Source organism: Salvelinus sp. IW2-2015, linkage group LG25, assembly GCF_002910315.2.
Source record: "Salvelinus sp. IW2-2015 linkage group LG25, ASM291031v2, whole genome shotgun sequence".
NCBI classification, from domain to species: domain Eukaryota; kingdom Metazoa; phylum Chordata; class Actinopteri; order Salmoniformes; family Salmonidae; genus Salvelinus; species Salvelinus sp. IW2-2015.
Window position 1 is genome coordinate 10,804,173 of NC_036865.1, and position 17,421 is coordinate 10,821,593.

Here is a 17,421-nt window from a genome sequence, read left to right on the forward strand (position 1 = left end):
TTAAGACTGCTGAACAATGAATCAAATGGCCACCTGGACTATTTGTAGTGACCCCCCCCCCCCCTTTGTTTTTACATGCTGCTACTCACTGTTTATTATTTATGCATTGTCACTTACCCCTACCTACAATACATGTACAAATTACTTTGACTAACCTGTACTCCCACACATTGACTCGGTACCGGTACCTCCTGTATACAGCCTCATTATTGTGTTACTTTTTAGATTTTTTACTTGAGTTTACTTAGTCAATATTTTCTTAACTCTATTTTCTTAAAACTGCATTGTTGGTTAAGGGCTTGTAAGTAAGCATTTCTATCAGGAATCAAGGTAAGACCCAGATGCAGACATGTCGAATTGACAATGGTTTGATATTCCAACAGGGGCAGGCAATAGACAGGTCAAGGCAGGCAGGGGTCAGTAAACCAGAGGTGGGGCAATGGTACCGGACGGCAGGCAGGCTCAGGGTCAGGGTAGGCAGAGGTCAACATTCCAGAGGTGGGGCAAAGGTACAGGTCGGCAGGCAGGCTCAGGGTCAGGGGCAGGCAGAGTGGTCAGGCAGGTGGGATCAGTCAGGATCCCAGGACGGCGAGAAAAAGAGAGACTGGGAAAAGCAGGAGCTGAGACACGAAAACGCTGGTTGACATGACAAGCAAGATGAACTGGCAACGGACAAACAGAGAACACAGGTATAAATACACAAGGGATAATGGGGAAGATGGGCGACACCTGTAGGGGGGTGGAGACAATCACAAGGACAGGTGAAACAGATCAGGGTGTTACAATTTCATGGTAAGGTCTACACCTGTTGTATTCGGCACATGTGACAAATACAAATGGATTTTATTTTATTTCCAATAAATATCGAGAGTCTTTTTCTGGTGACATGATCATCGATGCTTGGCTGCCATTTGACAAATAAAAATGAGCTTGTTCTTTTGTCCATATTAACCTCATCATGTAGGCTATATCTGCACTGTATCTGCGAGCTGTTGGCTCGACCAGAGTGGGCACACTCTCTATATAATGCAAAACATTTTTGTGAGAAAACCATCAGTAAAGTTGAAAATGTGATGGAAACCCATTTAACTTGTATTGTTTATTCGGTACATGGGAATTTAACCGCAAAAGGTACTTTTATCTGCACTATGTCATCACGCACAGCCTTTTATCCGCAACAAGTCTGTCACCAATTGGATGGAAACTTAGCTAGTGGGATAAAATGAAGAATCTTTCAGCAGATATTATTTTGCTGTCAAAGAAGATTAGGAACTCTACTGTGAGGCAGACTGGATCATCCAATCCATATTCATTTGCTTTGGTATTTCCTGGACCATGTGAGTCAATAATGAAAGACAGAAACGCACATTCTCCATTCTGTCTCTATACTGAGAAACAAAAGTGAAACAGATCTGTTTTATGATAGCATAATTGACACATGATGCAGATCCCCCCCTCTTCACTTTTCCTATGACAAAGTGGTGACCATTTTAATTGAAAACAATCACAGTAAGTTACTTAATTGTTATCCAGATATGATTTGATATTGAGATAAAAATGGCTGCATTGGACATTTAAGAACATTTCCATCCTTCTATATATTTCAGTGAATAATACTTTATCTGCCAATCGATCCCCTCTACCTTTATCTCTCTCCTATCCATCTGTTATTATTTTATATGAGTCCCTGGCTTCTCCCTAGTCTTTTCCCATCCTCCCCCTCCTCTCTCTCTTCCCTCTCTCCTCCCTTTCTTCCCTCCTCCTCTCTTTCTTCCCCCCTCCTCCATCTCTTCTCTCCCTCCTCCCTCTCTTCCCTCCCTCCCTCCTCCCACTGGCTGGCTGCCACTCCTCCCAGCGACTCTGTGCGTGTTGTCGGTTGAGGCCGGCCCCTCTCTCTCCTCTGATGGAGGAGTGAAGCTCACTGACACACATACAGACGCAACAAGCCACAGGCAGGCACGCTACCAGACAGACCGGCAGACAGGTAAGCAGGAGGCAGGCACCATGACGCAAACAGGGGACAGACTCAGCTCTGTGACAACAGATGCCTCCCACAGAACTGAACACTGAAGTTTACTTTGAGAGCCTCAGTGGAGCTGGAATAAGCAGAAAATAAGACAAATATCAAGACGGGATGAGGAGTTCTTGACTGCTGTTTTTTAGGCTGAGGAGGAGGGAGTATTTTACTAACTTTTTCTACAGTTTCTGAACCTCTGGAATTCCATTCATGAGCRAGAGGAGGACTAAAGCCAGCATGGTATTCAGCTGGCAGAAGTCCTTTGCCATTCTGACCCCCTGGAGGAAAGGTATAGTACACTTCATGTAACCTGTCTCTATCTCTTATGCCATTACGATGTCTCATCCTACCAGCTGTCTGTAGCAGCTGGATTTGCCAGCACAAATTGTAATTTGAGTGTCTGCTGGATGTGTTTTTGTGGTTGGAGACAGAGGTGTAATTTCAGGCTGAAGGTAGAGGGTGTCTTTAGTTAACAGCATTGATTCCATAAAAGCAGTGGGCTTTTATGGTGTCTGGATTTTAGGAGACTAATTGTCTCATCACATGAACAACTCCTCATATCCAAAAGCAAACATATATTGACTCACATCCACATGGACTTTTCTCAGTAAACAGAGGAGAGTAAAGGGGTCGTGTTACCTCTTTGGTAGTTGTATTAAGGACTAAGGATGCATTTTGTGGTAGACTTAAAAGGCTGCAAGGGCAAGACAACACATTTTCTTTGCTGTGAATCTGCAGGTGCTAAATTCAGAACTTTATTGACTGAAGAGAACTGGACTTGATACAGTATAAATGGTCTCTTGATTAGAATAAGCAACAGTATGCTCTTTTATTACATAGCCTAGCATTCTATTTTGAAGCCCAGACAAAACAATTACTTTTGCTTTCCAATGTCAATAAATGTAATTGCTACCATTGGGGAGTGACATTTTTTTTTGAAATCCTAATTTGTGTACCATCTGTTTGTTATATACGCCCCAAGCTAAAGRGAGGCATCTTGTACAGACATGCCACGAACAAGTAGGTTGACTCTTCAAGACTGAGCAGTGTCATGAAATAACAAAACCTAACGGAAAAGGGACATTAAAAGTCTGTGCTGTGGATCTGTTCTAAACAGGACTGTGAAACACGTTCAACCCTTATCCTCGTGTCTGGAGAATATTATATTACATTACATATGGTAATCAGCAGACTAAAAGCTTTATGTTGCGTGTTTCAGGAAGAAAAAGTATAAAATATCCTGACACAAAAACAAAGTGATGTTGTTTTTAGGACGTGTTGATTGTCACATAATCTATGGAGCCCTTGTGATACAGTGTAACTCCTCATTCTTCTTCCACTCCTCATTGCTCTGCATTCCAAGAATCCGCCTTTATCAGATAACGATCTCAGTTTATGTACAGTATGTCCTCCACACCTGTTGGGAAGGATTGTTCCCCCCAGATCRTCAATTTGTTTTGTCCTGAGACAGAAAATTCCCAGCATTGTTGTAGATGTGAAAGAGCTTAGACCCTCCTTGGCAGGAATCACGTTGTTTGTCATGATCCTGGGGTTGGAAGAAAAGGCCCATTGTAAAGATAACGCTCACATTGTGAACAGTACATCAAGACAAGGCATTTATTGGTCTATTCTCGTGATGTCCTATTGTTGTCATTTGATCGCTGTTTTAGTTCACAGCAAGAGGATTGTCTCAAAAACTGATTGTGAATTACAATGACATTGTAATTCTTCTCGGGAAAAAGGAGCTAACAATGAGAAAATGTCCTTGGCTCTATCTTTGTGCATAGTTTCCCTGAGCAAATACTTAGTAATGTTTGACTTTTTTTTTTTTTTTACATTGTAGCATTCCACAAATCAAGTGTCCCTTCTTCCTCTCCCCATATTCATCACTATGACTCAGAAACAGGCAGAACGGCACTTAGTGGAATTCACTGCTATATGGAATCATCCTGTTTGGAAAGAGGGACAGGAATGATTCAGATCCGGAGGAATTTGAGCACCTGAAGGGAGTGACAGAGTACTCTACACATTTTCTTCAAATATGTGTGAACTGTGTCTTGATGCCCTATTTTCTCCAGTGTGATCCTGCCACAATAATTAATGATGATCACAATAATGACAACACGCCTATGCCTGTTAGTGGTTGGATTAATTGCCATTTCATAGGGTTATCTGTCATAAAAATCTGCATTCCGTGGATTACTTTTGAGGATGGATGGTCAGCAAAATCATCCTTTTCTTTTTCAAGAGGTTAAAAAGCCAATGGCTGTGTCAATATAGGATTCATTCATCCAACAAAATTGGGAATTACCTATTAAAACATATTCATGTTGATTTGCGTTCAATTAAGAGGTAAACTGAGTTGGTTGGTGAGGGGGGATTGTGGGAGTGTTCAAACTCCAGACCTCCTGTCGGAGGGAACTGGCCCCAAGGAAACTTTACTTGCGTTAGCGCTCCTGCACATTCTTGTCTTATCCTAAGGGCGTCCGATAGTGGGGAGCGGGGCCCCTGCTAACTCCTAGCTCACGTTGATAAAGGGAGTCTGGGATCCCTCCTCAGGGTCGACGCCACGTCCAAGGAAGAGGTGGAAAGGGAGAAAAGATACCAGGCCTGTGTGTTGAGAGACATGCAGCTGAGAAGAGACCTGGTTGGTTTCCTTGGGTATAGGATGGGCAAGAGATGGGGGGGAAGGAGTGAGATGGAAGTTGTGTGGCGGTATTTCACACCTCATCAGATAGAAACCATATGTCCTGTCACCTGAACTGCAGTGGAAATTATGTTGGAAAATGTTGTTTTCTATGGGTCAATTGAATTATAATTGTGTTGTCCTAGAATTATAAATGTGGCTCTTGAGGATTCACCTCCAGTTACCATTACTTCATAAACAACTTAAGGGTGAAACTTGCAACAACAACAAAAAATGATGATAGTGACTAAAAGTAGCGGGCATGAAGGTCTACCAGCAGGCTTGTGACCACCCAAAGTGCTAACAGAGAATGGACATTCTGCTAAACCCCCCGGCTGTAAAAATTGCAGGCTTGTCACAGCCTGTTTATGACCTTTCCACTTAGAATCCAAGGAACTTACTGAATGAACAGTTTAGCCCAGGGCTTACACATGCCATCGCCCAGAGCCTGACCCACTGGGTGAATTCAACGTCTATTCCACYTTGGTTTAACATAATTTCATTGAAATGTGGTGGATAAAACGTTGATTCAACCAGTGTGTTGCCAGTGGGGAGCTAATGTGCCTTGCCCTTCCATTAGGAAGAGCACACTTGGGTAGATAAAGTTATTGAGGAATACGCACTTTTCAGTGAGTGGAAAACAACTTCAGTTGTAGCTCTTCTTGGCCTTGTTGAAGCAATGGGAGACTTTCAGTTCAAATGTACATGCTCAGCCTAACAACAATCTGTCATGCTCTAGTAACAAATCATCTGTTTGTTGGGATTCCAGCTTCTACCCTTGAGGGAGAGAGCAGTAGTGGAATGTTGAGTCTGCACGTACACAGGTCAACACACCTCAGGGAGGAGCCGCGATATATAATGGAGGAGACAATCACACACGCACACCCACACCGCAGATGAGAGGGACGGATGTCACCTCTCCTTACAGCACATATTTTAGCCACTCCCGATCCCACCAGCCTCTGGCAACACACTGGTTCTGGCTGGATGTGTTTTCCCTCTGTGAGGGAGTGACAGCCACCCAGGAGCTTCAACCTTTGTTCTCACAGCAGAGTGGAGGCTCCAGGCATTTGGGAGGGCAGCAGGGCAATCCATCTGCTTTATCGAAACTCTCCTTTAGTGAGATCATTGTGAAGTTGATTTTCAAATTACTTTTTTTGGTTGGCCAACCTGAACGACAATATTATACTAGACGTCTGGGATGTTAAATTAATGTTGCGGCGAAATGTCTGACTCTGTCATTTCTGACAGAAAGGAGGCTAAATACGAGTCTAGCGGGGCGGACAGTGTGTAGCCTAATTACATGTGTGGGGTTACTCAGCCTTGCTGGAAATGGGCTGACTCCACTGAGCCTGTTCAATTACAGTGTAGGATTTCAGATCTGTTTTGTCTTTTCTATGATGACACCTGGAAGATGTTGACACCTGCTTGGGTGTAAGACCTGGTGATTTGTGGGATCAAACCAAGCAGATTGTGTCACAATGGCAGAAGTAGAATTACATGGTTGAATAAGCAAGGTGACTTCAGTGTGTAATTAAAGTCACTCTGGTCCCATGTTTTTGTCTGCTGCTAATTCAGAGGAACTGGCAATTACTGCATTTATAAAAATGTTACGATAAGACAGCATAGACAGAGCAGAAAATATCAAAAAGTTTATTCTCACAAAGAAAGATTGTTGTTATTCTCATTTCTGGAACAAATGTCTCTATTAACTTTAATCCATTACAGAATGTTTTTTATTCATCTCCAGCATTTATTAATTTCCACATTCTTGGTTTTGAATATAAATTCCTGGTGTGTTCAGTCACAGAAAAATAGATCCGTTTTCTCTTAATGTTGTTGATTGAGAAAAGATGGCTTGGATAAAGGGACTTCACAACTGGTTTACTCTAAGCTTATTCTGTGTCGGCAACCTGAAACATAGCAACATTTGCATGTTTGACGTTACATTTTAGTCATTTATCAGACGCCCTTATCCAGAGTGACTTACAGGAGCAATTTGGGTTAAGTGCCTTGCTTAACGGCACGTCAACATATTTTTCACCTAGTCGGCTCAGGGATTCAGCCCAGCAACCTTTCCGTTACTGGCCCATCGCTCTTAACCACTACACTACCACTTCGGTTGGCTATTGAGTGAAAACCTATAGCCAAAACCAGTTGACCAAAACCTGGTAAACTTCTCCAACTCAGTCATTCCAATACTTCTTCTGAAAGATAAGTTCTTGAATAAAGAGTTTGTGGTCGAGGTTATGGAAGAAAACGGAATGGAAAATAGGGTCTCTACACAACTGTATCTTGTTTGTATTTTACAAAACACATAACTCCACTATATTCATACTCCTGATTACTTACAATATATTGCATTATTCACATTCCAAGCTGCCTGGAGCTGGGTGAGGTGCTGTTTGATCTCTCTGAACAGAGAGCCAGGTCTCTCGGTGGTTAATTGAAAATCCAGGGGGATTTGGATGTAGATTGTTTTCTCCTCATGGCCAACAGCGAACATGTCCCTTCTTCAGCAAACCCCTGTGCTCAATTACAAGCCCAACACTGCTTTAAAGACGAGTGGATATCAATACCTGGGTTGTTCCACCAATTAGGTGCCTTTTGAGGTTTTATTTCACCTACTTTTAATATACTATCATAAAGAGCACATGTTCACTTAATAAAAAAAATTGTTTTCCCATCTTCCCAGTGCCAAACAATGTCATGGGGTAGACGACTTTATCTTAAATCAGCCATAAATCCCCTTGTGACAGGGAGAATGGAAGCTTTTTGTGTYCAACAGGGAGAGGCAATTGAATGCAAACTTCACAAAAACATTTKGAGCCTGTCTATCTATTGGTAACAGGGTTAATGTGATATGCTCGACAAAATACCAGAAAATGGCCAAAAAGAGTAGAACCAGCTCACCTGCTTTAACTAACAACAAAATACCTAGGGCTTTACAATGGTGGTGAAAACATGGAGAAATGTTGGGGTTAAGTGGGTTGAAATCCTCCTAGAATTCACATACAGTAGGATGTACAGAGGGACATATCAAAATGCAGGATTTTGGCACTTTAGCAAGTCTTTATTCATATTCTAAATCTGATTTATTGAATTTTCCATGTGGTCTATATTAAAGGGCACTTCATTTAATATAACATGCTTTTAAAATGTAATATTTGTGCACAATTTCTACATAAAATGTCAAAAGGACGCAAAAGGCACATATTTCGTGGAACGACCCACCTAGGAGGTCAGGGAACTTTTAAGTATAGAGTAAATGACTGCTTGTGGGAGTAATACATTAGCTGCTAAACATTAAGGCAATGTAGTTTACCATTTTATTGCATGTTAAAGCAAGCTCGGATGAGTTATTCTTTGGGGGACAGTTGGGGAGCTTTAGTTTACAGTATAGTAAATACAAAAATGTTGTAACTTTCAACCCAAAATACAACAGCCTACATATTGTGCAGTATGTCTGTCTACACTCTTAGAAAAAAGGGTTCCGAAAGGGTTCTTCGGCTGTCCCCATAGGAAAACACTTTTTGGTTCCTGGTAGAACTCTTTTGGGTTCCACGTTACATGGAACTCAAGAGGGTTCTACCTGGAACCAAAAAGGGTTCTTCAAAGGATTCTCCTACTGGGACAGCCGGAGAACTCTTTAAGGTTCTAGACAGCACCTTTTTTTCTGAGAGTATATAAGATGAAGTGCAGTACAGTAGTTGTTATGCAGGAGATCATTAGTGTTGCTCTTTAACTATCTACTCCTTCTTATCTGTTACCACTGTGTGAGATACACCAGTTCCCATTACACTCCTGTTGATAACACGACTGACTGTAGACTGACTTGATAAAGCCAATTAAGAGATAGTCAGGGCTGTGCTGCTGGAGAGTTACACATGGACTGCAGTCTCTCGTATCTCCCCAAGGGACCACAGCCGTATCAAGGCTTAGGGAGCTGCTGTAAACGGGTATGCATGTGATATTTCTTAGTTGTTTTACAGTACAGTCATACCTTGAGGACCATCCTAGACAACCATTTACATACTTCTGATTGGACTGCTGAGGGTTCAGGAGTGTCCATGCTGTGTGTTCCTCTGGGAGTGCCAGGGCTTGGTTAAATGTGTCTTTCAGTGTGTTTTTAAATGTGTTATTATTTTATTTATTTTATTCAGGGAAGCACCATATGATCCTGTATGAGCTTGGTTTGGGACTTAGTGTACATGCTGGATCAAAGGCTGTATACTCCAGGGACATGTTCAAGAATGACTTACATCAGAAATAACCCACACTGATACTAGTCTTTTATCTGATGTTGTTTGGTCATCTTGGGCACAATAGGGCCTGAACATTGTCTAAGTAGTTGTACTTTTTCTCTGACCACGGTGGAAAAAGTAATGTGCTACATTTTCCCGCCATTTGAAGGAACCAGGAAATACATTTCCTTGCCTCCTCTGCAAGAATTTGTTTTGGGAATACGATGTCTTGAGTTGAGCTAGTGCAATTCTTTCCATATGTAACATTAGCACTATGGGAGTGGCATGAAGAAAATACACATCTCATTCTTATCAAGTGAGACATACCAAAATGACGCATGTGCAACACATACAATTATGAACACATAAAACTGGGGATTCGAATGAGACGACACATGTAGGCTACGCTTTACTGTATATGCAAGTATTGTCTTCTGATACTAATGTTAAAGTTAATGCCCACCTTGACAGCACTGAGCAAAAGTATCATTTATGAATCTTTTCAAGAGGCTAACTTTGTGATCTGGAAAACCCCACATAACTATTCCACAATACCTTGATTCACTAGCTTTGGCCAATATCGGTACATGTAAAATAACTGGGAAAACACAGACATTTTGAATGGGAAGAGACCTGAGCCAGAACCAAGTCTGATAGCATTTCAATCTTATTTGGTCCTATCATTGTTTTGGCAGAGCCACTATCCATTCCCAAAACAATATTATCACAACAGATTTTTTTTCTCATGAAAAACATGGGTGCGTTTTGATTTTTGTGGATGTTATTCACAGTGAAATAAAAAAAAATATGGGTTTTGTGAGAAAAAGCTGCAAACAAACATGGTAGAGGTATCTCCAGCTCATATACCCCTCTGAAAGTCAAACTTAATTCCATACTAAAATCATTAAATAAAGCAATAACTCATTCATTTAACTTCAAAAGGAGGGAAACCGTATCACTGTCATGATTTATTACAATATAATTGACTGACTGCTTTTATATCTGACACGTCACCGTCTCCAAATAGTTTGGCAGTTGATGTTTTAATAAATCGTGGTGGTTACACCTACTTCCAATCAGTTTTGTGTACTCAGCTCAGCTCAATGACTCATTTCCTGCCAAATAGGTTTCGGGTATATAACGCAGCCTGAGCTCCTGTGAATTTCATTATTTATCATCCTACCCATGTCTCTTCCCCTCCAATCACAATGTCCGCCTGCCTCATTTCCTAACAATCAGAGATGCAATTACCCTATTAGTGTTTATACTTAAATGGCCCGCCACAACTCCTTAAGTAGGCATCATGTTAGAACGTTTTGTTTTGTTTCTGTGAGTGGTACTGGGATTCAACTTATATTGATACTCAAAATACTTGAGTTTTACTAGTCTTTTAGTTTTCACAAACGTGTCCTCCAACCCCCACCCCCTTAATAAAGTTCCCTCTAAAGTGAATGAAATCACTGGATTTATAACTTTTTAATCTCAAATTTCCATGGGCCAGATATTCAATTTATACAGTGGGTATTCCCCAAACCTTCTTTATTGTTGAAGTTTGATCTAACAATCTACTATTATGTTACACCAGAAAGGTTTATGGGTTAGATTTGCAGCACAGGACTAAACCTTTTTAATTGAGTAATACTAATATTTAATTAAAACCTCTTCGCTGCTCAAGGATATGGTGGTATGTACGTTTGTTGTTCTGGAATTCAAGGTAAGTGAAAAAAAGAATGTTTGATTGACAGCGATGAGTATCAGATTGCACGTGGCGAGAAAGCGGAGATGTCACATACGAGTGCCCCATAATGGTATTAACTGGACCTTAAGATCAAAGCTGGACAGCCCAGTGTGTGGCACTGACAAATAATGTGCCCTAGGGTATTTGTGTACCTCCGAGTTGAAGAATGCTGGATGGTATAAAACCAGTCCTCAGGTTTCACAGGAAGATCCTCAAAAACCTATTGGATCTATGTTTTGACAGTACATCATTCATGGTCACAGGAATTAGACATGCAACTGTGAGTCTTTTGGAATAAAAACACCATCATCTTACACAAGAAGAGAGATTTTTTCAAATGCTTGAGTCTACCCTCTCAACTTCTGTGTCTTACATTGTACTCTTTGACATCCACTCTCCCTAGGAAAGAGATATTGTAATTAGGTGTTCAGGATGTTCACAGATATTCTATATTCTATAGTCTGTCAATAAAAGTAAAAAAATGTAATCTGAAAGAGTTAACTTTGAAAGAGTTAGCATTCTGACATAATGGTATTTTCGGAGCCCTTAGGGTACTGCTATGCAACACTTGAAAACTGGCATTCACTCAAGTATTTATTTAGCATTTTATTTCATTTCATTGGGGATAACTGAGTGAAATTCAAGTGACTTGTGGGAACATTCGAAATAGGCAACTCTGGTAATGCACAAAAAAGGCTGTTTTACTAATTGTGCTTCTCATTATTCACAGGAAAGGGGGACAATGTGCTGGAAAATGAGGTTATCCTGACCAAGATGAAGCTCTTCAACAACTTCCATGAGAAGCTCCTCAACAACGCTGTTGATTCTTCATCCACTATCGCCATGTCAGTTTCTGAGCAGGACATCTCAGAGCCTGTCAAAGGCTTGGAGGGGAATGCTGACTTGGATAACATGCCTGGACAGTCCCTGATGGAGTCAAGCTCAGACTACCTGTCAAACATTTTCTCAAACTCTCAGCTTTCCAGGCTGTACAAGTTTGAGTCAGAGGACTCTGGGGTGGAACTGCCCAGTGGAACCAACTCTCCCTCCACACCCACCGGCTCGGAGCAGAGCTTTGTGGTCCACAGCCGGGAACCCTCCTATGACTCCTGTAACCTCAACACTCCTGTCCCTACCCCAGATCCACTCCTCACGTTTGACCAGTGCTCTGACACCAAACAAACAGAGGATATGAGAGACACACCATGTATGACTGCAGACAGTGCTGTGCAGGAGTGTGATATGGTGGAGTCGGGGGCTGAACTCAACACAGAAGTTGAGAGGGTAGACCTTCATATAACTGAGAAGGACATAGACATGGAGAGGGCCCAGCACACAGCCTTGAGGGACCCCACTGAGGACGATAAAGGGGGTTCAGAGCAGCTGGGTGAGAACAAGGCTGTAACTGAGGGGGTCAACTCAGCAAGCACAAAGCCCAGGAGACAGTGCTCTACAGGGGCCTGTGACGATATGACAGGGGTTGACTTTGAGCAGCGGCCTCTGAGGAAAGGCACGACGAGTGACAGCCTGGAGGAGTATATGGAGGAATGCTGCAGACTGAGTGAGGTAAAGATATCCCCCCGCCCACTTGTTATTTACTCACAACCTTGGCTTCTCCCAGGGCTGCATGTAAGTCCACAGATATTCCTAATGTTTTATATTCTATTTTATGTAGTATCTATAAAGTGTTATTTATGGGGAAACTATTCCTGACACAGAGCGATGCCTTAGTGCTGTTGTAGCTATGCCATCTGTGTACTTTCATCTGCAACATTAGGTCTGTTGAACAGAAGCAGGTACCTTGTGCTTCCTTTTATTTATATTTAACACATTTCCTGCTGTCTTTGTGCTTACAAAGTCAGTGAGCGACGGCAATTAGCAGGGCTTGTTTTGGCTTCCTCCAAATCGGCAGGGACTTGAGGAAAGGCCCCTTTTGGGTGGTGGACAACAAACATCTTTACACTCCCTGTCATTATCTCTAATTACCAACCCTTCCCAGCCTCTATGTCACCAGCTAATCACAGAACCTCTAACGACAACAAGTCTCCAGGAAGCTCTTTCTATGGGCAGGAAATTGGGGGAAATTGTGTGTATTTTGAGAGAAATTATCAACATTGTCTTTGAGATTTCAAGAGAGTGCTAGATTAAAACTAAGGTGAATCAAACCTCTAAAAGGCACTAAATTAGGAAATAAAGGTGTAGACCACATTATTGCAATAGGAAAATGTCCTAGTGTTATAAGATTAAAGGGAACAATAACTCATCTTAAACCCCTCTTTATGGGTAAAAAAAAGAAATACAGTATTCTCATACTGAATCTCCATGACGGCTATGACCTCAACTTGTCCTTGGTGAGATAGCTGAGCAACAAAACGCTACTTTACCCATTCATAATGGCAGGTAGAGGCACGTTCCCATAACGAAAGCTTGCCAATGAGAGCGGTGTTTTCATTCATGTTTGGGGGAAAAAAAATCATTTTCTTTTTCATGTTCCAAATGAGAAAACAGTGTCCTCTTGCGGTGCTGCACCTGACAGCTGTGGAGCTTTGCCAACCAATAATAACCTGTTTGATGTGCTGCTCAACTCACCACTATCAGCTCTCAGCACTGTCTTTCATACGGCGTCAAAATGCACCTTCATCTCAATGTCTTGATGATTTTGGTTTTGAGTGGAAATGAGAATCACGATAGTGAAACAGTTCATCTGACTGAAACACTTTGATGTTGTTCCAAAAAAAGTGTTATTCATTTTTATGTGTTATTCATGGATTTAATGAGGCAATAAGTGATACTAGGTGCAACAAAAGTTAACATTTTTGTTGGCTTGAGTAAGCCTGGGACAGTTTGGTGTGCCGTCTCAAGCAAGCCAAGGTGAAAGTGATGCCCATGACATCTAGGACCTTTTGACAATTTCCCAGGACACAGATGGCTATCTCTTCAGATCATATCTTGGATGACACCAGAGCTGGTAGTTGATCTCAAATCCTTTACATGAAACATACCATTTTCATCAATCCAATATTAATTAATGAGCCAACTAATCAGTTATAGAATTTGAGGTGGCCAAACTAGAAAAACTAGGCCGGACTTCAAACCCCACATCTCTTAACAGATACTTCCCCATCTCTCCCTCAAAGGCCTTTCACAACAATGTCACGTTCAAAAGACCCGGTCAAGACAAGGTTGTATTATGGCATACAGTAGGGGAATCTAAACACATGGCCCGGTTGCATACAGGCTGAAAGGAAAGGTGGAGAGAGCATGTGTTACAGTGCGGGGGCTTTTATCATGCTGCCGCATGTCACACAGCACCTGTTCATCTGGCTGTGGGGATATTGTCCTGGATAACTAGCCAGCTCCCCCCTTTCTCTCTCATCTGGTTCCTGTCGCTCCCTGGAACCAGGGCCGGACGTCCTACCTAGACGCATCACACAGGTGTCAAATTGCTCCAATTACTCATATAGTTACCCAGATAAAACCCTTTGYTAGCCCTTTAACGGACCAGTCGACTGGTGGCGATTATTTTGGGGGGGCRCTCCGTGCTCTACTTTAGGGGTGCATTGCTGACAGGCAGTCCGGTGGTAAAACTATTCATCATCATGGAGTTTGCTAAACGTCATTGGCACTTGGATTGGAACCATTGCTATGGTCAGATTATATGAAAGTATAGCTCTTTGGCCATGCACACCAGAGGTGGGTTTCGCTTCGAAAGAGGAAGGCATATGAGGAAATAACTCCGTACCTACTGTAAAAGAAGATGATGGATCTTTGATGTTATGGGGCTATTTTGCTTCCACTGGTCCTGGGGCCCTTGTTAAGGTCAACAGCATCATGAACCTTAGCAAGTACCAGGAGATTTTAGCCAAAAGCCTGGTTGCCTCTGACAGGAGGCTGAAACTTGGCCGCAAGTGGATCTTCCAGCAAGACAATAACTCCAAGCACACATCAACATCCACAAAGAAATGGTTAATTGACCATAAAATCAACAGTCTCCGGACTTTAACCTTATTGAAAACCTGTCATTCAAATTGAGAGGGCCGTCCATAAGCGCAGATAAAGGATATCAAGGATCTGCAAAGATTCTGTGGAATGGTCTAAGATTCCTCCCTATATGTTCTCTAATCTCATAAAATGTCTTATAGAAAGGCTCAGTGCCGTTATCCTCGCAAGGTGAGGTATTGAATTGTATTGAATGGTATTGAAAACAGGGGCGCCAATCATTTTGAACCCTATCTTTAAGATCTTTTGTATTACTTGTTAAACAAAATCTCTTTCTCTGAACAACTGTATTAGTTTAACACAATATAATAAGTTTAAAAAAAATTGCATACAATATAGGGCAGTATTTGTAATATTTACAACTTTATGAACGGTGCCAATCATTTTGGAACTGACTGTATTTCACCATAAAAAGAAAACATTTATCATATGGATGTGTTTAGCTATCCGTCTGATCTCATGCGTGCAGGCCTCTATCCTTAAGGGGAACCACAGGGCATTCAAAGCATATTTCCCCGTGCTTGGCTACCCAGACTCCTTCCTCCAGCCAAACTCTATGCCACGCCTATGGACGTTAGTTTATTCTCCATTTCTTCTCCGCACTGAGTCTGGATCTGAGTACRTCTCTGACCCGTCACTGAATGCGAACACATTCAGGGCTGTCTGATTGGTCCAGAAACTGATGGGTTGGGCCAGAGCCAGAACACGGAGGTTTTGAAATTCATTATTGGCTTTGATACTCTGATTGGTTAGAGACGATCCACCGCTGATGACTTTATTTTGTACAACKCCCCTGGTGCCCCTCGTCACCACAAATTACTTCAATGATGGCAGTCTCAGACCAGGGCCGGCCTGCCCAGTAGGCAGGATTAGACAGCCGTCTATTGCGGCAGATTGACGGGGMCGGCATTTTCCGAGCTAAACTGACCAAGACGCACCTTCAACAACACATAAAACCTCACATAATTCTGCCCCAAAACAATGACAATTTCTCTCAACCAGTGGCATATGGGTTTTGTGATGAGCGCTGATGCCTACCTGTGATAAGCAGTGCCTACTTTGTCAAAGGCAGGGGCATAAATGTTTTGGCTTGTCCATTCCCAGCGCGTCTCTCCAGGATGCTGTTGGAGAGTTGCATCGCWGCAAATCAGGAATAATAAAGCCAATGGAACTCCCTGGTTTACAAAATGGTAGGCCAACCACATGGATGGACATTCATACAATTCCATTGCGGGCTGACACTGTAGGCTACACCCCAATAAGCACAGACAGATGCCAACGTCTTTTGGATGTCTATTTTTTTTTTAAATCCTGTCCGGACGTCTTTTTTTATGTGCGTTCAGGACCAGCCTCGAACCAATTATAGACGTCCATGTTTTGTTCAGATTTGGTGTGGTCAGACCAGACTTGATTTAAACGTCCACGGACTGTGATTTTTGTTCCGGTCTGGACCAAATCTTAACCAATCATAGACATCAATGTTTGGCTGGACAGGCCTCGATTTGGTCCAAAAATAGACGTCTATAAATGATGTCTTTCGACTTTTATTCAGAACTGAAAATGAACCTGATTTCAACATCCGGAAAATTCATATTTTAAACATCCGGAAAATATGTATTTTCACCTTTAATTCAGAACCTAAATGTCTGGAAAATACTTGTTTTAGACGTCTTWTCAACAACATTTTGCTTACTGTGAATATTCTAGATATMTGGGGAATACGAGGGCAGCAAATTTCTCTCTCTCCCTTAGGGGTGGCAGAACAGCCAGGAAGTATGTTGCGAACAACAGAGCAGCGGAAAGAATTTTGTTTGAGTCGTCAGGCTATATTTCCCCCTCTGTTGAAGGATGTGTGGAACACTGTGAAATATGATGTCATAAAAGAATGAAGACGAGGGGAAAGACGGCAAGCCCTGCTAATTGAAATGGTGGTCCTGTCGAATTCCACAGCTGCAGCCCATAAGCATGCACATGATATACAGTACTAAACACACTTTCTAGGGGTTTCATATTCATTCCACTGATTCATCTATTTATGATGAACTGACCTGTGTTTATCGTGGTGCTCAAGACATCTGTAGAGTATGTGATAGGTGCTGTAAATAATATTTAAGTCCAATGTCAGGGATTGCAATGGGCCATACATTACTAATATAGCTGCTGAATTTATGGTAGACACCCAAGTACTTCCATGGGTTATTGTTGGCAGGTAGTAAGACAAACCTAAGTAGACCAGAGTCTTAGTGAGGTGTTGTTGGTGGCTAACAGAGAGAGGTAGCTAGCATCATTGGGGTTGTTCATCTCACCACTGACCCATATTGGCATTATGCCATACATTCTGTCTCTCTGTAAATCCTCAAGACCCCCTTTTCCTGTCAGCACAGACACACAGTGTGTTCCCCATAGAGTGCCAATGGAGATATACAACTCTCTCCCTAGATTGTGTGTGCTGAAAACAAATGGGTCTTCTGGACAGAAAAGCAGTAAACGTGTACAGCACATATCTTTCTCCCTATCTCTGTGTGCTCCTCACATCTGGCACCACATTCCTTTCTAACACTGTCATGTTTAGGAAAGTATTTTTGATGCGGCAGACACAGTGGAAATCTCCAGAACCAAGGCCTGAGGAGAGCCTCAGTTCTTCACAACAATCGTTGATATCAGCATATCATGCTCACATTTTCTATGTTTAGCTAGAAAAATATTCAAATCCTCAAACTCAAATTTTTCTCATTGT

The 17,421-nt window shown here is 42.0% G+C and overlaps 1 protein-coding gene across 1 annotated transcript in view; it reads left to right on the plus strand.

The window, feature by feature from the left end:
* Positions 1–1,877: 1,877 nt before the first annotated feature.
* The window catches only part of LOC111951946 (uncharacterized), a 30,729-nt gene continuing 15,185 nt past the window's right edge, over positions 1,878–17,421 (plus strand). The window contains exons 1-2 of the mRNA XM_023970316.2: positions 1,878–2,306; positions 11,416–12,251. Coding sequence (XP_023826084.1) covers positions 2,228–2,306; positions 11,416–12,251 — 915 coding nt within the window. The 5' untranslated portion in view covers positions 1,878–2,227. The remainder of the gene's footprint in view (positions 2,307–11,415; positions 12,252–17,421) is intronic.